Here is a 21,279-nt window from a genome sequence, read left to right on the forward strand (position 1 = left end):
AAAGTGTAAGTTACTTCTGTTGCTGTGTGTTATGTCACTTCTTGCCTGAGGAGACATGACACACCATATATAAGGAAATAACAGACCAAAGAAATTATGACACCAAAGTCCAAGTTGATGAACTCGTAAGTTCCTTGGAGTTACTTCTAGGAGTATGTTTGGCCACTCAAAGGTAGCTGCAGCACTGAATGCTTTCTTCAACATGGGTGACCCAAGAGACGGAAGCCTAGATCTCACCGAACAACTGTCAGGCAGCTGGATAGGGAGGGTTCTCTTCTCAGTGGTCCTTATTGCTTGTATAACCTCTGGGAAGAAAGGGTCTTATGAATTTGATCAGTTTCAGAGACTTCCTGAGTTTTAACAGCTTCCTTTCAGAACTTTCCAAGTCTTAACAAGCTTCCCTCCAATATGGAATATTTCGATTTAGAGATAATTGCTACACAGCACTGTGATAAAAATGCCCAGACAAAGCCAGTTTAAGGGAGAATGGGTCTGTTTTGGCTCAGAGTTGTTAGGGAAGTCATGATGACTGGATCTCCAGGGTAATGATGGACACACTGCATTCAGTCAGGAAGCAGAGACTGGTAACTGCTAATGCTCTCCTCACTTTTCCTTTTTATTCAATACAGGACAACTTCTATTCAAGGACTAGTGAGGCTCACAGTTGAGGTAGATTTTCCTACCTCAGTTAACCTAATCTAAGTAGCTGTTCACATACCTGCCCAGAGAATAGCAACATGGATAATACCTCAGAAGCATGAGCAGAGGCCTATGTCCTAGTTGATTCTGGACCCTGCCATGGTGACAGTTAATTAAGAATCACACCCTTGCTCTTTTAACTTGCATTTTCTCAGGTACTCTGTAACAGAATGAGAAAAGTAAAAAATACAGTGATATTCAGCAAAGACTTCCAGGACAAGGAGAAGCAACCCACGTGGATTCATTTGCAACACTTTATTGTAACCTTAGCATACTAAGGCATGAAGATCGTAAGTTTAGGGTCTGCCTCAGAAGTATTTTCTAAGTAGATTATAATACCATGAAATGATTCTCACATTCTGCAAGGAAGGCCAGTGTGGCTAAAGCAGAGTAACCAAAGGAACCAACAGAAACCTGCATAAAACAAGGGAAAGCAACTCCCAGGATTTTGAAGAACTATAGAGCAAAGTACAATGAAAACTCTGAACAAAGGGACACCATGATCTTACTACTTTGGACTCCAGTAGACAAGTGACTGTTAGGGAAGGAATGGAAGTGGTGAAACCAGTGAAGAGTCGTAATTGTCCTGGCAAGCAGAGATCTTGATGGACTCAATAAAGATGATATGTAGTTGGATTCAGAATGTACTTACTGTAAAGCAGAGCCCATGGGACTCACTGGTGGATTGACTGTAGAATAGGAAAGAAAATAAAAATACAAGGATGTCTAGTTAGTGCCCCCCACCCCCAGTGAACTTCTGGTGGCGTCTGGTGTTAATGCTCTTCTGCAATTCCTTCCTTTTGAACCTGTGCTGTCCCAAGCAACTTGATGTAAATGATGTAATAAAAGTGATGCTGGGCCAGTCTGGACCCAAATCTTAGTCCTAAGCAACTTCTGATTTTGTGTTCTTGAAAGTCTTGTGATATTATCTTTCAAGTTGGTGGCACAGACAGATTACAAAGAGGAGTCCTGAGCATGCAGGAAGCATGAAACACCAGTATGCCAGATGGGTCCCAGCCTCTAGGTGACCCTCCAACTTACCATAGCACACCAGGCACTATCAGCAAGAATAGCAGAATGCCCACGGAGGGAAGCCAAGCCCAGTTACAGAACCAGCAACAAATAGTTTAAAGCTACTAAAATCTAGGGTGATTATTTAGCATGGGACTCTCTCTCTCTCTTTTTTTTTTTTTTAAGATTTATTTATTTATTAAATGTAAGTACACTGTAGCTGTCTTCAGACACTCCAGAAGAGGGCGTCAGATCCTGTTACAGATGGTTATGAGCCACCATGTGGTTGCTGGGATTTGAACTCTGGACCTTTGGAAGAACAGTCGGGTGCTCTTACCCACTGAGCCATCTCACCAGCCCAGCATGAGACTCTCAAATAGATGACCCAAGAGTTTCAGCCAGGGTGCCTAGTAGATTGAGTTAGCATTAACTAGAGTGGTGGGCAAGGATAACAGATTTGTTAAGAAGAAATTAAAATCTTACCACTTGTACATGAAGCAGGTAGATGCCAAATTTTCCTTAATCCTCTATCTTTTAAGCACTGATGGCTTCTCCAGGGTTTAAAGAGGCCACACAAAGAGATATTGATATAATATCAGAAGTTAGAGGGATTATTTCAGTTTTTCTCTTTCCAGCTTCTGAGGCTAATAATCAAAGGAGCTCCTATGGCTGTGAATGGCAGGGCATCTCTCCCCTGTCCCTGGTTTTGCTTGCTGTGGTTTTAGGGCTTTGGTAGCAGTGTCATGTAAAGGAGAAACCACCGAGCTCACGTTCCCTCCACACTTTCCACAGCTAGTCATGGTAAACCACCTAGGGCTTGGATGATGGCTTCTGGAAGCTGAGTGGATTCCTTAGGGAGCAGCTCTGGCCAATGTTAGATTTAATCCTTCCCTTGGACAGCAGCTTGTGGGAAAAGAAAAACTGCCCGGTCAGTCTGGCCAGCCCGTGGGTCTCTCTGATCACAGACATCTTGTAGACCTGAACCCAAACAGTGCTGAAGAAAGGCTGTGCGTTACTTAGAAATTCTTAATGTCCAGAACAAATGTGAATTTAAAAGGAATAATTTTACATTGCCAATCTCCCATTCATTCCCACTAATAGCCCATGACATCTACCCAATCATGCTTTCTCTCTGGCTAACAGGAGTCTATAGAAGGTTTATAAAACACACAACAGTTTACTTCTTCTGTGCCCAGTCTTCTCTTGTGCCAATGTTCCTTGGTAGGAGGAAGAGCTTTCACCTAGATTGCCTTAGGAGGTCTTCCACCCAAGAACAACTTCCCTCCAAATGCCCTGAAAGCCCTCTTATGTAGCTTTGACTGAGCTTAAATTCGTGATCCCCCAGGTTTAGCCTCTCAAAGTATTTTTACTAAAATCGGAAACAAGACAAGAATGACCTTTCTCTTCATTCACTGTGTCAAAAGAACAGATATGTAATAGGAGTCGTTAGCAGCCCTAGGAAATGCCCTCATATTTATCAACCAAAACTAACTGTCTTTGCTCCTAAAGGAACACTATAAAATAACATCTGGAACATATTTATGCATATGGCAGATACAATTCCAGTGGGCATATAAGCAGATACTAGGTCAAATTCACATTTAAAAGCAGACATCAATATACAAGAAGGGACAGGATCTGTCACAGGCAGACCCGCCGAGGAGACAAGCATGACTGAGCAAGTCACATGGTCACCTCTGTCCTGGAGAGCACAGCGCACCCTCTGCCAGAGAAAAGGTAATAATAGCCTAGCTCTCACCAAGCCCTTGAGATGTCCCACTTTCAAACTCAGAGCCGAGTTACAGTGATGGTCTTAAGAAATCTGGGCCAGGTTTTATCCTACTAGGAGATTAAAGCATCTAATTCTTGACTCCTAAAAAGATTGAAAACAGACATATAATTGAGGCCATCCACATTAAAAGTGGACTTCTTAAAACACAGGCTGAGATCCCAGAGTTGGAGAATATAGTTATCCTCTTATCTGCTTCCACCTGTCCTGCTTTGTGTGACAACTACTTTACATCTGTTGATACATTTGGATTCAGTACCTGAAACTTAGCATGACTATACAATGAGTGAATTTAGAAACACAATTCTTTTTAGCTCCATGACTGTGCATCGCGCTTTCCCTGCTCCCGACTCCACAATAGCTCTCAGGAAGCATTTAGAATACTGGAGAATAGTCTTGACAGACTGTTCTTAGAGGGGTGGTAGCCTATTTTGCTGACCAGTTTTTAAACTCTCCATAGAAGGGGTTTTAAAGAAACTCAGACTTTTAAATATGACTTGAGTCAGTCAGGAGGGAGCGGGATGAAAGAAGTGGAGTTCCTGGTGAAATAGGTCAGATGATTTTCAGACTCCAAATGTCCTGATAGTTTTATGTGATCCAATCCAGCTACGGGGGGGGGGGGGGGGAATTCCTGCCAACAGGTAACGGGGTCTTTGAAAGCATTTGAAACCAAAGCTCCCTAGCAGCCAGTCCATCTCTTCCGAAGTTCTCAGTCTCATTAAGAATGAGAAACAGATACTATGGCACCAACCTGTCTACGAGACCATAGCGAGACAAATGTAATTGCCTGTACAAGGAATATAAATCAGCAACTCTCAAATCATTCATATTTACACCCTCTTCATTTTGGTTGTCTTTCCTTTATAATTTGGCCATACATCCATGTCAAGTATATAATTTCATCTGAGGCTTTATCAGTTCCCGCCCAGAGCCATGATTATATGTTGCAGGGAAACTTCCTCCCCCTGAGCGAGTCTATCTTTAGTATCTTCTTGATAACCACTTCTTACATTAAAAAAAAAAAAAATTAAAAGGAAAGTCTGGGTTTTCTTATGTGGCTCCAGAATCCCTAAATATAACATTTAGGAACAATTTATCAACCACCACATTAAGCTTTCAGCTGCCACTACAACTTTTCAAAGCAGAGGGTCCCTGCTCGTTCTCCTTGTTGTTCATATCAAGTTGCAGTGGAAACTGTAGGTGCTTCTACACTGAGACTCCAGTCACCTTGAGTGCCTTCCCTCTTGCTAGTGCTGACTGTACCTTCATGGAGCTACGCTATCAAGACAGGCAATGATAGAATTCTTGAAGTTTTCTGTGAAGGAAACACCAGTCTAGGATTCAAAAGATTCGTCAGAGACAAGCAGCCACACACCATACCCAGTAATAGGCTTCTTTTATTTTTGTACCTTTATCTTAAAAATATATTTAAACAAAAAACAAAGATAATATTGAATTTTCCCATAAACGTTTGCTTTCTTATTTACAGTGTTACATTGTAAATAACATTCCATTATACACAAATTAAAACTGTGTGTTACGGAACACTTTCTTTACATAGTCTTTCATAATTATAGTACACACGGCGCAAAGCTATGCAATACTTAAGCTTCAAATAGCTCAGGAAAGAAGCACAAACTTTATCAATAAGACCATTACTTTAAAAGGTTCTGACTTTAGTTCTCTGCTAGAATGGTTTCACTGAAACCATTCTGTGTTCAAGGAAAAATGCCCTGCATGAGGGATGAGAACAACTTTAAGTTACCACACCACCCACTTAAACTGACACCATATTACTGATTACTGTTATTAAATGGACTACAATCAAGGTCAAGTTGTTTAAACAAGCAGATTCACTCTTCAGTTCAGACACATTGTATCAACCATAGTTGGTACCTCTTGAAGAAATAAAAGTTTTCTACAATTTTAGGTTTACTTGTAAACAGTTAAAGCACACATTTTGTAAAGATTTAATCATTCTCATTCATAGGTTGCACTTGAGGAGAACTTATCCCATCAGGGAGAAGCAAGCATACACACTGCACACAGATACACACCCACACAGACTTCCGCTCACCCATCTAAGACTCGAGTGTCAACCAGCACTAAGTATAGCAGCACTTGTGTCCCAAGCAGTGCCCGAGGTGGCAATAAGAATTACAAAACAGGGAAGATTAAAACATCCAACTTCAATTAAACAGCCCGAAGCTCAGGCTCTGAAATGCCTCTCAGACACTTCATATTCAGCCTGGAGTCAGTTCACGGGGCTCTCCAGGCGGCAAACCCCACCTTCGATGGCAACAGACTGTCCTGCCACAGCACCAGGAGGGAGTCGTGAAATGTGAGTCTGCAAAGGAAGAGAAAGAGAGCGTCAGAGGTGTGGGCAAAGTCCCTAATGTGGAGCCCACTCAGAATGCCACGTCTTTGCTGTTCTTCTGAGTGTCCCCCAGCTGTAAGGGTGGCAACACTGAGGAGTGTCATCCCCTGTTTGTTTAAATTGCTCAGGGATGTTTACTGGGCATCTGCCACATGCAAGCACAGCACCAGTTCGTAGGCATGCAGGGGTGACAGAGACACCCACACCCCAACAGTGCTACTCCTCTCTAATTCCTATTACCATCTACCTGTCACCAACACAGGCAGGTAGCCACAAGAGCTACTTACCATCTACCTGTCACCAACACAGGCAGGTAGCCACAAGAGCTAGGCATAAAGCAGAAGAAACATAACTGTGGTAGGTTTCTAGAAATTTAAAGACAGAAATGATCTAACAACCCAATTTCAGATATATTAACCCCACTTCACAAACTGAAGGTAGACAGCTCTAACCAATGTGTGTAAATTAATGTTCAATCGTCATAGCATCATTGCCCACAACAGCCACAAGAGGGAAATAGGCCAAATGTCTATCACTGGATGAACAGTGTGGAATGTGCACAAGATAGAATATTACTCATCATTAAAAAGCAGGGGCATAGATGGCCTAATCGGCCATCATTGGCAAGAGAGGCCCCTTGGTCTTGCAAACTTTATATGACCCAGCACAGGGGAAGGCCAGGGCCAAGTAGTGGGAGTGGGTGGATAGGGGAGCAGGGGTGGGGGTGGGGCGGTTTAGAGAACTTTCGGGATAGCATTTGAAATGTAAATAAAGAAAATAATAATAATAATAATAATAATTAAAAAAAAAGAGAGGATAGGGTGAGTCATGGCCAAAGGAAAATTGAAGGGAGGAAAGAGAAAAGAGAAAATGATGTAATTATATTTTAATTCCAAAAAATATTTTTAAATTAACTTACAAATAAAGAGCTTCACTGGGGGACACTTTTTCTTTAAAAAAAAAAAAAAAAAAAGCAGGGGCATGAAGAACATGAATAAACCTTGACAACATTAACTTAAGTAAAATAAGCCAGACATCAAAGAGCTAAGAGTAGGTTCTACTTACACTGTGGTACCTATAATCAAATTCATAAATATCAGAGCTAGAACAGCAGCTGTCAGGGGCTGAGAGGAGGTAATGGGGTGGGGTGGGGTAATGTGTAATAGATATAGGCTTCCAGTTTGGGAAGGTGAAAAACTTCTAGAGATGGGTGTGGCAATAAGTTCCTAACAATGTGGATCACTAAGTGCCTCAGAGCCATTTAAAACTGATTTACAGGATAAACTCTGTTATGTACTCTTAACAATATGTATGTATGTATTAACAATATTTACACACACGGGGGTGCAGGTAGAAAAAAAAGAGAGAGAGAGAACAGAGTACAGAAATGACAGTTTTCTACTTGGCCAGAGTAATTGTAAAACTGGTTAGTTTTATGCCTATCATAGACTTCAGACATCTGAAAGGGTTGAACCTCAGTTGAGACAATGCTTCTATAAGATCGGGCTGTAAGGTATTTGTAAAATCAGTGACTGATGTGGCCAGGCCCAGCCCATAGTGCGTGGTGCCATCCCGGGGCTAACATTCCTGGTTTCTATAGGAAGGCAGGCTGAGCAAGGTGTGATGAGTAAGCCAGGAAGCAGAACCTCTCTGTTGGGCTCCCCATCAGCTCCTGCTTCCAGGTTCCCGCCCTGACTTCCTTTGACGGTAAACTGATGTGGAGGTGTAAGCCCAGTAAACCTTTCCCCACAAAACTTGGTTTTGGTCATGGAGTTTCACCAGAGTAACAGGAACTCTAACTAAAACTAACTAACAAGGAGCTAATTTATGATGCAGGTCTCTATAGGCGAAATATATCATTACTACCTCCTTATAAACAGTGCAATGTTTTGAGGTTAGTTTAAATAGAAGGGCTTACAGGAAAATCTGTCTTCAGACTTCCAAGAGAATCACACAAAAGTCACTGAGATAATGGGCTTCAGAGGCCAAAGTAAATACATTAATTGATGACATTAAAGAACAACAATACAGCCAAACAGCCTACAAATTGAACCGAGGATGTTAAGTCTTTAAGGAGCAGATTTCCTGTTGACTATGATATAGATCCTGAACTAGAAGGAGCAAAATACTGCACCTTGGACACTGTGGGACTTGATGTATCTCTGTGGCTTCAAACATGGCCAGTCCAGGGACCCTGTAATGCTACCACCCGAAATGAAGTTTACTACAGCAGAACACATAAACAAGCTGATTTAAGCCACAAAGTATCAAGGAAAGTTAGGGAGGTTAAAGGGGATAGGAGGGAAAAGCTCTAGAGATGTTCAATAATAGTGCTTAAGCAAAATGCAATTACACAGATTTGTATAAACTGAGTTACTTGTACATAATAGAAATACTCAACTAGATAAAGTAGTTAAACTAGAAAACTTGATTTTAAAAGTGAACTTTTCACAGTTCTCTGTTGCGTAAATCACTACTTAGTCTAGGCAGACTTTGCAGTTACAAGAATTATTTTAAATGATATTGGCATTGTGACTGTACAGCTACCATGTTCCTTGCAAACGCCCCAGCAACAGACAGAACCTTGCTGTTGAGGAGCAACTTGTCTGACTTGTAGATAGGCTGACTGACTGTTCAAAGCTAATATGCTCAGGATTGTAGCTCTTTATAAGTCCAAATACATTCAGCACCAGGATTCCAAAGTTATATTTTAAACAAAACAATTTAATTACTTGATATCTAGAAAACCTGACTTTAAAATCTTTGAAGAACACCTTGGTGCCTGAACTTTTGCAGTTTCTAGGAAAGCTACAAACACATGGTTTAAATTTAAAAGTCTCAAAGCCTTTATTTAGTCATTATATTTTGTTTTTCTGCCTTTCCACACACAACTGCGTTTCCACTTTTAGACTTGAGGTCCTCCATAATAGTCAGAGATGACTATTAAGTCATTGCCCTACTTTGGTGGAGTTAGAAACATACCTAGGATGACACAATAAAAATGATCCCTCAGAGATACTTTGCTCATTGCTTTTGCAATTCTGGGGCTTGGTCTTCCTTTTCTTTTTATTGGAGAAAACTTAAGACACCATAGTTAAAGTGAGGCAGACATTTACAAGTAGACAAAGAGGACACAGGGAACACAGCTGACAGTGGAGAAACTCACAAACTAGCATTTCCTACCACAAAGTAGATGCACCCCCCCCCACTCACTCACTAAATAAGTGCACGAAACATACAAAGATCTACACAGGCATCATAAGGCTGCGTGACGATTCAGAATGCCTTGGGTTCCTGGCTGTATCTTTTTCTTCTGGGTGAAGCAGCCTCCTTAGCAGTGAGGCATGGCTATATGACAGAAAGGTCAGTGGACTGTTTGAAATGTATCATCACAAGGTGTGGCGAAGATCTTCTTGTTCCCTTGTCTCTATCAGCTTTGGATGATCTTGGAGTTTGTGAAGCCAGGAGCCTGGGATTTGCTTTTTATAGCAGCTTCTGTTATCTTACCTATACAGTCCAGAAGTCTGAACCTACTATGTGAACTCTGTGGGTTATTTAACTTCTTTAGGCTTCCACAATGATGAATATGAGAGTAACATTTACAATAAAGCTGATAAGGACTGTATGAGACAGTAAATACAAAGAAAACATGTCTCAATAAACACTAAAATTACTGTTTTAACAAACACACAGCCTAGCTCAAAATATATAGCATAATTTAAAAATTATCATGGAACCAAGAATTGGGAAATAGTATTTGAAACGTGTGCTAAACAATCAACTCATCAGACTTAGATGCCACAGAAAGAAAGTGAATGATTTCTGACAAACTATCTTCTCACAGCACAGAACATTGTTGAAAAGACAGAAGACAATCATAATAAATGAACGGAAGTGACCAACCAATATAAAAGTACAAATTCTGGGAGACAGAAATCAGACCATAGTCTAGAGAGCCTTTGAAATGACAAGGTTAAAGCCAGCCATGCGCCCTAGGCTTCAATCTCCACTCACTCTAAGCTCAGGTCACCTGCTCGCTCCTTTTCCCTATTCCTCTCCCTGTCCACTAGCCTTCTTGCTGCTCCTCAACCACACAGCAGATGCCTGCATCAGGACTGTGCATTTTTTCCTCACTGCTACGTTTTTCCTTCTCCCATTGGTGTACACCTCTTGCTCATTTCTGCCAGATCTTTGCTCAAAAGCTACCTTCTCTAGAAAGTTCATCCAGACCACCCAAACTGAGTTCTGTTTCAGTTGCGCATATAGCCTTACCATCACATAGCCAATCTGTAATTGCTTATTCAATAAGCACCCGTGTCTCCTGGAATATAAGCCCCATGAGGACAGGGAGCTTGTCAGCCTGTGTACACTGTTCCTCATTGGCACCTGAAGGATAGCCTGCACTTAACAGGAGCTCAGTATATATGTTAAGTGAATGAAGAATGCTGTAACAGAAGGTGGGAGGAGGGCATGGGAGGCAAGGTTGCTTGAATGATAATTGCAAATTTTATATTTAAAACGTCCTAACTTTTATATTTTAGTGGGTTTAATTACAGTAATAAGAATGCTTTATTTTGAGGATGTTATATAAATGAAATAATTATGATACTGAAGTTGCAGACTCTCAATACAAATGAAATATATTTCCCAAGATTGATATGAAATACAGAAATAGTATCATCTGACTTCATCTATCCTTTTACTTTTTAGTTGTCCTCTCTTGGACCTAGCTGTTCCAAAGAGGACTAGAGGCGTTGGTAACCAAAGTCATGGTCAAGTAAAGGCTGTATGCCTTGTGCATCTGTTGGGTTGTTACTGTTGTTAAATACACATGAATTCAACAGCAGGAGACATTTGGAAAACACTAAGACAAACTAGTTTGCATGTGTTTTTCTTCTGGAATGCAGTACTCTAGCTTGCTAAGATGTGGGTAGTTGACAAGTCCACTTTTTCATTACCACGTCCTTCTGGAGATAAAGATATTCCCTTCCTCTACCACTTTGTCATGTCTTGTTAAATCTGCTTTATTTTTAAATTGTCAAGTCCTAGAACTTCTATTTTTCTCATATAATGATAGGGCCACATGAACTTTCAAAATATAACCTGGAACAATATGTATGTTTATAGAATAACAACTCATTTAAACACAAGTTAAGCTTCTTTTCTATGTTTTCCACTCTACTACTTGGGCAACATAAATTTGGTTCATTGAAACTGTACTCCAGGCTAAACACACTTTACTTCTTTAATGCAGTCACATTTTAAAAATAATAACAATAATAATAAAGTACTGTTGGTGTGGGGAAGATGAGATGAGTCACAACACACACATGGAGGGAGATCAGAGGGCAACTTCTGTACTCATCTTGCTTATCCACCCTAACATGGCTCCGGGGATTGAATTCAGGATGCCAGTCTTGTGTGATGAGTACCTTTACCTGTTGATTCATGTCTCCAGGCCCTGCACAGTCAATACATACATACTTGACCCAGTAACAGTCACTCTCTGGATTCTTTTGCTGGCAAAAACATGATAGACATTTTAAAAGCACCTACTGAGAGAAGGGTGTGGGGAAGTTGTGTCTGGTTAGCTTTTGTTAACATGCCTCTATTGTGGTCTTCCTTTTTTCCTCCTGTCTCTTAATGAGTTGAATCAAGAGACACTACCACCCCCATTGATTTCCCAGAAGTTCCTGCCCATCTCTTTCAAGGAGATATGACTTGTGAGTCAGTATATTCTAAGCATTCTTTGTGTGCGGCATTAAACCTCAGAATGTAGTTAACTAAAAATAGTTTATACATCAGACCTCATTCATGAAAGCAGATGTACACTACTAGATGACAGCTGCATATTGACCTTTTAAATGCAATCTAAAACGGTGTGTAGATCTTATAGAAGAAGAAGCCAGGATCTGCAGGTTGAAAGATGAAGGTATCTACTTGTTGACTCAGAACCTGTTTGAGGACGGATACCAAACAATGCAAAGAAAGAACTGGGTGATGATCCCTACAGCACTTAGATTTTTCTTCTTATTATTTTATTTTGTCTGCATGTATGTTTATGTACCATGTGCATGTCTGATGCCCATGAAAGCCAGAAGAGGGCATTGGATCACCTAGTAATGGAGGTTTAGATTGCTGTGAGCTGCTATGTATATGCCGGGAACTGAACTCGGGTCCTCAGGAAAAACAACCAGTATTCTTAACCACTGAGCAATTTCTCCAGCCCCAGGACCCAGGGTTTTAACACCCTATGATACTAACTTCATTTAGATTTTATTTGTCCTATTAATAAATAAAAATTCTACCATTTCTTTAAATTAAAAGCAAAAAAATAAAAATAAAAATAGGCTGCAGCGGCATGAAGATATTATTCCGAAACTCAATCTGACAAGTCAGAAACACCAACAAAATGAGGAATGAATGCCATATGTTTGCCATTTTGCTGCATGTCCTCCCTACCTCATTTTCCACATGCAAAGTATCCACAGCATAAAAGACGCATGGGCAAATATGGATGAAACACAGAGACAGCATCATGGCCAATGTCATTGTTAGCACTGACACAGGGCTACAGAGAAGGTAAAATGTTCTATTTTTCTCCCGTATAAAATCCTGTCCACAGAATCTTAAGATGGAAATGCTGCCCGATGAGAACAGCGTGTGGCTCCAGCCCCACGGTTGCTCTGGTTTCTTCTGTGACCATGCCTGCTGATACTACACTTCAGTCAGAGGCAACATCACACAGGAATTCCCCCGTGTTTTCACTTGAAAACCCTGCGAGGCAGCCCACAAATGTGGCAACCTCTCCAGTAAACTCTTACCATGCCATTCACATGGAGATTCATCATGAATACTCCTTTGTTACTGGTGATAAAAACTCTCTACATTTACCAAATATTTACTCTGTACTCTTAATAGGAGGCAGAGGAATGAAACACACACAGGCCTTGCTCTAGGGCAATTTATCTTTATGGGATGTAGAAACCAGTCCCTTGTGAAATCTTACTAGAAACAAGAGATCCCTATAATTACATAATATTGTAGTGTTCCAGGGGGCTTCTGGATCAATGAGATCTTAAAATACTACTACCGGCAGCGAGATGTATGCAACACCTATTTTTTGAAAAAAAAAATAGAGAAATGAGCAAGACAGAATGGAACTGTGGTTTGCTTATGGTCAGAGAGGAAGTGGAAAAACTGAGTCATGAGTGAGTGTGTCTGAACTCCAAATTTAGGCCTTTTTACTCCTGCAGCGCCCTAGCCCGAAGGGTTCTAAATCTAGCTCTGTTAGAGGCACACCTTTCACTGAATTGGCATATGCTCAAAAGTCTTACAATATGGATGGCTTAGAAAAGCTACTGCCACAAATCTTAACTAAGTTAGAATGATTCTGAGACGCAGAGAACTAGGGATGAGTCACTGCTGGTTGGTTGAATAATGGCTAGTCACTAGTTCTCTGGGATTTAACATTCTTATAGGTTAAAACAATTTTTTAAAACTGACTCAACAGTATTGAGGATCCTTTCTGAATCTGGCATACATTAGAATGTTTTTGTAAATGTTATTTAAAACAATTTTAAAATCCCATTTATCTAAAACTACATGTTTTAGTGTCAGTGGAAACTCTTTGAACCCAACCCACGTTATAGATTTTTTTTTTATTAGCCCCACTAAGAACTAACTACAATCGCTTTAGGTTCTTAAAGTTTGTTTTCCTTTCCCCTTGGGAAGGAACATTCTAAGAGTAACCTTAAGACCGACCACTACCTGCAGTGCATCATCTGTGTGTGGTCTACCCTGGGAACAATCTAAGAGTAGTCTCAGGACCGACCACCACCTGCAGCATGGGTGTGTGGGCTACCCTGGAATGTAGACTTGCTCTGACACAGAGGAACAAAGCTTTTCCTGCCTCAGGCAGTGCAGACAGGAGCGGTCAGTGGGGACAGCATACAGGCTATGTAGAGACTGACACTTCATGTCACACTAATGGTAGGTATGGAGATCTTGATTTCTTTTACAGTCTTTATTCTAATTAATGCTTGTATTACATTTACATACTCAGTGTGCATGAGCACTCATGCATATATAAACACACGCTGTGGTGTGGATGTCAAGGTCAGAGGTAAGCTGCAGGAGTCAGTTCTCTTCTCTCACCATGTGGGACCAAACTCGGGGCATAAAGCCTTGTGGACAGTGCTGAGCCATCTCACTGGCCCTTCGTTCTGATTTTTAAAATACGCTTTACAACTGTGTGGAAAGATATCAAAGTTGGGTGTTAAGGGCACTGAACATGGACTAGCAGAGTAGCTCTCTGCAGTTCTGGACTCACTCAGGATCAGGACTGGACACCCTCTTCTTCTTATCTTCTTATTATGTGGCAGGATGGCTTATGGTGATGTCACTGGAGGATGTGACTGTGTCCTTCCTCTATTCCTCAGCACAAATGGAGTGAACTGAAATTTCCCCACAGGACTGAGTAGAGGTGACCACTCTTCTCTCTGTACCTAACTTTGTTATGTTTTCTGGCACTGGCATCAATATCTCAAGAGTCCGTTGTGAACTCTTCTTCATTTCCCCAGTATATGACAAATGCACACCTTTAGTTTAATTACCTATAATAACTAAGTGGTTAAAAGTGTGAGCTCTAGAATCTCTCTAGCAAGCTGCATCACTCTGCAGCTGATACCTTAGTAAGGGACTTGGTATCTCCGACATATCTCCTCTGGGGGTCAGGAGGTACTGTGTTAGTAAGAAAGCCCACCCTATAGATTACAATTAATGCCAGCTCTTGCATAGATGTTGGAGATTCCTCTTGGGTTTGTAAAGGTGAGGTTCTGGCTCATCTTTTCCACAGTAAAAGCAGCAGTCAAATATCTCTTTTCAATAACCTTTGTAGGGTGGTCTTGGCATCATGACATGCTTTAGAAGTCCCTTTAGTGGCATGTGTTCACTGTGCATAGTGTTGGTTTCTTTCTTTCACTCATGCACTTTATACTCATCCTATTCCAGTTCCCTCTCCTTGGTCCTTCTTCCTTATCCTCCCTCCTAGTCGCCTCCCTTCATCCAGTCACAACCTGTATTTTTAAATGAGTAATACTGGAATTAAAACATATAGTAGTCCATTCCCCTGCATATCAATCCCCCCATCCAACAGCCAGCACCAGAACAATAGAGTCCACTGGCACCTACCGCTGCTTGTCTAGCAGACAGTACATCCCACACTCAGACTGGGAACAGTATTCCCTGGAGTCCAACAGGAACCACTGTACCAGCTCCATGTGCAGCATGACTAAGAACCCCAGACCTTGCTGTCCAAGGATGAGCAGCAGAGCCTGACAAACTGCCAACGTGCTTCTCAGGATCAGCAGAGAATCTTTTAAGCCTAGAGCAGATTAAATCCTAGGCTCGGAAGTTGCACCTATCCCTAACAGAACTGAGAACACTGCTCATACCCCGTTCACCCATTAACACTGAGTAGCTTCAAGACTGAAAACCAAGCACCATTCAGCTAGATTACAACCTGACAAATTGCTGGGCGTGGTGGCGCACGCCTTTAATCCCAGCACTCGGGAGGCAGAGGCAGGTGGATTTCTGAGTTCGAAGCCAGCCTGGTCTGCAAAGTGAGTTCCAGGATAGCCAGGGCTATACAGAGAAACCCTGTCTCAAAAAAAAAAAACAAAAAAACAAAAAAAAAACAAAAAAAAAAACAACCTGACAAATTGGGGTAAGAGCAAATTGGGGTAAGAATCCAAACAACCACTCAACAGAGGAAGACCAGAAAACAAAATAGAAATTATTATCAACAACCTGACTCCATGTACTAATGTCCCATCATAAAACAATCATGAATAACCAAGTGTGAAGGAAGGACCATCTATAGACTGCCCTACCTGGGGATCCATCCCATATAAAACCACCAAACCCAGACACTATTGTGGATGCCAACAAGAGCTTGCTGACAGGAGCCTGATATAGCTGTCTCCTGAGAGACTCTGCCAGTGCCTGACAAATATAGAAGTGGATGCTCACAGCCATCTAATGGATGGAGCGCAGGGTCCCCAATGAAGGAGCTAGAGAAAGTACCCAAGGAGCTGAAGGGGTTTGCAGCCCCAAAGGAGGGACAACAAGATGAACCAACCAGTATTCCCAGAGCTCCCAGGGACTAAACAACCAACCAAAGAAAACACATGATGGGACTCATGGCTCTAGCTGCATATGTAGCAGAGGATAGCCTAGTTGGTCATCAATGGGGAAGAGGTCAAATATTTTTTTTCCTATAAAAATTAGCACCCCATGTAGTATTCCCTGAGAAATGCAAAGGGCAATTATTTTAAGACAGTAATTATAATATGTTCAAGGAACTCAAAAGAGGATATGTACAAATCCCTGAAGGAGGATTATGACTATATAAACAACTCAATGAAATAATGAAAAAAATTCAAGACATGAAAGTGGAATTAAGAAATGAAATAAGATCTCTAAAGAAGAGACAAAATGAAACTTAACTCAAACAAAATAAAATAAGATACTCCCCCCCCCCCAAAAAAAACCCCTAGGGGTTGGGGAAGTACGTGTAATACATTGTAGTTGAATCAAGTAGAACAGAGAATCTGCTGTCTCAGGGACAAGGTGGAGGATCATTCTGTCAAAGCAAACATTAAACTTAAAAATCCCAGAACAAAACATGAAAGAAATCTGGGACTCCATGTACATGTGCACATACACACGAACAAACAAAAAACCCAACACCTATGAATAATACATAAACATTTCAGATGAATCTTTTGGAGGAAACTGATGGTGTAAGACTAGGCAAAAATAAAATTACCAACTATATTTAGAAATTAACTTGAGGTAGAACAAAATTCTTGTATTTCTTGTACTGAATTTTGCAATCTTTTTCATTTGTCTAAAGTACTTTCTAAATGGAGCTAATAGGATCTGGAAACCTGAAGATCATTTGGAAAAAAAAACCCCACACTTTGCTATATTTAAAAATCTGAGCCAACGTAAAAGATACACACAAAATCACTGAATAATTACCTCTCCTCTTGGTCGATAAGAACTCTTGACAAATTTAATTTTCTGGGTGTTTTTTAGTGCACAGCTTGGGTTGCACCTAGCCTACTATAGTGAAGTGTCTTCAAGTTGTTAAGTATTATCAATACTATATCACCAATGTAAGTTTACATCTAGCCTACCCTAACTCGTACTTACAATTAGGTTGCTCTTGGTAATTCTACATCTAAAATATGGTATAATAAATAAACATAATATGTACTCATTGGTTCAACAAATCATGACACCAGCCACTCTCATGAGACCAAAGCATCTATTAAGAAACATTCATTTATGCTCCCAGTCAACCATTGGACTGAGCAGAGGGTCTCCAATGGAGGAGTTAGAGAAAGGTCTGAAGGATCTAAAGGGGTTTGCAGCCCCATAGGAGGAACAACAATATCAATCAACCAGACCACCCCCCCACACACACACCCTCAGAGCTCCCAGGCACTAAACCACCAACCAAAGAGTACACATGGAGGGACACACGGCTCCAGTTGAGTATATAGCAGAGGATGGCCTTGTTGGGCATCAATGGGAGAAGAGGCCCTTGGAACTTTGAAGGCTAGATGCCCCAGTGAGGGGAACGCCAGGACGGGGAAGCAGGAGTGGGTGGGTGGGTGGGGTAACACCCTCATAGAAGCAGGGGGAGTGAGGATGGAATAGGGAGTTTTCGGTGGAGAAACCAGGAAAGAAGATAACGCTTGAAATGTAAAGGAAGGAAGGAAGGAAGGAAGGAAGGAAGGAAGGAAGGAAGGAAGGAAGGAAGGAAGGAAGGAAGGAAGGAAGGAAGGAAGGAAGGAAGGAAGGAAGGAAGGAAGGAAGGAAGGAAGGAAGGAAGGAAGGAAGGAAAGAAGGAAGAAAGGAAGGACGATTCACTTAGCATAGCTTATGGATGCTTGTCTAGCCACCACTAGGCAGAGTCCAGGAAGACTGTTGTAGTCACCAAGAGAAATTCAAACATAGCAGTAAGAAATGTTCACCCTCCATTTCTTCAACATTATTTAATTAGGTGACCCTAACAGAAACACCACAGGCATATCATTTTTTTCTCACATCTATCTAGCATGCATGCTGTGATGAGTACTTGAAGGTCAAAAGACAACTTACACAAGTGTTTTTCTTCTTTCATCATGTGGTTTCCAGGAATTGAACTCATCATCAGGCTTGGTAGAGCACCTTTAATGCTTGGCCTTCAGAATCATTCATTTAAAACCACCACCACCACCACCACCACCACCACCACCACCACCACCACCACCACCACCACCACCATAACAACGGCACTGTCAACTGGTCTTATGACCTTACAGTTGCCCAAAACACCTAGTCAGACATCATTTGGGGAGGCTTCCATCACTAGTACAATGGTCTGAGCTACAGGATTGAATACAGTGCTATTCACCCTTGTAGCCACTAACATTTTTTTTCTTCCCCTGAAATCACTGAATTTACATGTTAGCTTGTTTATATATACAAGCTAGTAACATTTTAAAGGTCAATCTACTGTCTCTACCAGGGCTAAAATTCAAGAAGTATAACTAACTAATGATCAAGGCAAATGAAACCTCTGTAAATAGTTACAGTGCAGAATAGACCTCGGGACTGCAAAATGTGGTGCTTCTAAGTGACCCTCTGCACCCTCTCTGGCCTTTACCACTACGCATCATAAGCAAAGTCACATCTATTACATAAATTACACTTACACGTTCTACCTACATCTCAGAATGCTATCAAAGCACTAGTGTCCCCTCTTTAAAATAAGGAATTTCGAAGCAGGGCATGGTAAACTGTAATGTCATTGATATTGGTGAATTGTCATGTGCTATTTAAGACCACTGAGAAGCTGGTTCTGAAAAGCAGGCCTGGGCCTCCTACTTCAGACTCAAGCTTGTTTGTGCTGAGTGTCCTCTTAAACCCTTGTCCCGAGTCAGGCTGGTCTCCTGTCTCTGTAATAGGGAGAGGGAAAACAAAAAAATTGTTTATAGTATTAACCACCTCCCCCTTTCTCTCCCACCCCCTGCACCCAGAACAAAGAAAAGGCAAACTGCTCAAACAGTGGTGACTGCTGTGCATCCCATGATGCAAAAGTGCACATTCCAGGGAAGGAAAGGCAGAGGCTCACAAGAGGTCTACTCTGCCCTGCCCATCTAGTATGACATTATTTCAGGACGTTCTCTGTTGGTTTCTATCTACAAGTGCCCAAGTTGATGAGCCTGTCCACCCTATTTGACCTTTTTTGAGCCTTGTAGGAGGAAATGCGGTGTTCCACTAGGAACTCAATTAAGGAACTCTAGCTGACCAGTCTATTTGTGTTAAATGTTTGTAAGCCCTCAGATTTGATGTTACCTATTGACCTTTTGTTTGCTCTCTCTCAATGGGGCTAGCTCAGTCATCCCTGCTAAGTATTCATCCCTGCTGAATGCCTAATTGGAGGATGTTCTGCTGTTTCCCGTCTCTTTCTATCAGCTACTAAGTCTTTATTCATTTATTTTGCTCACACTTTCAAAACCAAAATCATGGCTCTCAGAATATTCTCTAGGATGTACAAAACAGTGGCACACATCTACTAAGGAGACTGACATAGAAGAATGAGATCTAGGCCAGCCTGGGCTATCTAGTGAAGCTTAGGATGGACAGACAGACAGCAGACAGAGAGACAGACAGATATTGGGGATCACAATGGTAACTCTCCTAGATTATAAACACAGGATTATATAGAAATCCAAGTCTAACTAATGTCAATCTTAATATAGTATTTCTATTTATTCATACTTTTAAAACATGAAGGTATAATTTACATGGCATAAAATGCATAGATGCTAAGTAAAGGATTGAATGACTTCTAATATCTTGTGTACCCACAAAGCCAAAACATAAATAAAAAACTGTATGCATGGAACATTTCTACTATTACCCTCAAATTCCCTCAGGCCATGCTTTTTAGTGTTTTAGATTTCTATCCCTGTGTTACTATTGTCAGTATTTCATATAAATGGAAAAAGTCAACAAGTACTATTTTTTGTATCTAGCTTGATTGTACAGCATAGTGCCCCACCCCCCATTTTAAGACGTAGAAAAGAATTTACTTAGCTTTCTGAAGGCTTATCCTTGGCAAAAGAAAGACTTAATCATGTTTTATAAACTTTATTTAGGACGATTTTATGAGTCCAGAGAAAACTAATGACAAAACTAAGATTTGTGAGGTTGGGTTCAGGACTTGGGATAGACTGCTTGCCTATCCTGTCTAAGGCACGGCGGAGGAAAAAGATTTATATACGCAATCACTATCAATACTATAAAGTAAATAAAAAGAACAAAAGACAAAGTACCGCCGAACATAATAATCTGTCATTTTTAACTCAGTTTCCTAGTCTAGATTCTTTGTGATCTTTATATAAAATTTCTGAATGTAAGTTCCCCTGTTGCAATAAAGTCCTTTACTGTACTTTTACTCTTAACAGCAGGAAATACTCATTACATCATTTATATACTAAATAACCTTATAAATGTTTTTTAAAAGGTTAGAGAATTAAGAATAGATGAAATTATTATTTTATTGATTCTCATCCAATTCAGAAAAATCATTTCCATATACTAAAACTTCTTCCTGAGAATTTTTTTATATTCCTAAACAGGTTGACAAAAAACATGAAAATAGGGAAAGTCTATGATATTTTACTAGAAAAATTTGGTTTTAGTGGTTTAATAATGAGCGAACAATGCCATTTCCAGAAAACACATGTTATTGAGTAAAAAACACAGTGCAAGGCATCAGCTACCTCCCTACCAGCTATGAGTCAGAGAGGCCCCAGGGCTCTCCAGATAGCACAGGCAACTGCCACTGCACTGCTGTCCACCATAAGTATGGGAAAAGACTCTGCTGAAGACACCACACTCTCAGGTGGTGAAGAGAAGTCAGTATCAAATTCACTGAAAACTTCCTCCAAACAGCCTAGCTTTCATTAATGCCCAAAGGTGCTGTACAGACTGAAGACAGCAATGGGCTGGCTCAATCAACACTATGCCCTGGATGCTACAATATCAGATCACCAGGTAAGATGTGCCTACCCATGTAACAGTGGCACTACTATTGGTACTACTATTAGCTTTCTGATTGGATGTGAGCCCTGATTCACAAGAGAGAATTTCATACCTGGGACAGTAATCTTAGGCAAAAGCCCTTGGCCAGGAAGAAAATAGGCCCTAGGGTAGAATCTGTTACTGTTGTTTTGTTCAATAGTCATGTCATGTCACCAGGTTATCTTCGAAATACTAGGTTTTTAATACCCATATAGCTGAGCTGCTCTCAAACTTAGTTAAAGAGGCTTCTTCTTAC

General features: G+C 40.9%; 1 protein-coding gene across 2 annotated transcripts in view; it reads right to left on the bottom strand.

The window, feature by feature from the left end:
- Positions 1–4,835: 4,835 nt before the first annotated feature.
- The window catches only part of Tasp1 (taspase 1), a 232,291-nt gene continuing 215,847 nt past the window's right edge, over positions 4,836–21,279 (bottom strand). For both annotated transcript variants that reach the window (XM_029537039.1, XM_029537038.1), the window contains exon 14: positions 4,836–5,846. In XM_029537039.1, the coding sequence (XP_029392899.1) occupies positions 5,754–5,846 (93 nt within the window). In that variant the 3' untranslated portion in view covers positions 4,836–5,753. The remainder of the gene's footprint in view (positions 5,847–21,279) is intronic.

The sequence above is a fragment of the Mus pahari genome, chromosome 3, assembly GCF_900095145.1.
Source record: "Mus pahari chromosome 3, PAHARI_EIJ_v1.1, whole genome shotgun sequence".
Classification (NCBI taxonomy): Eukaryota; Metazoa; Chordata; class Mammalia; order Rodentia; family Muridae; genus Mus; species Mus pahari.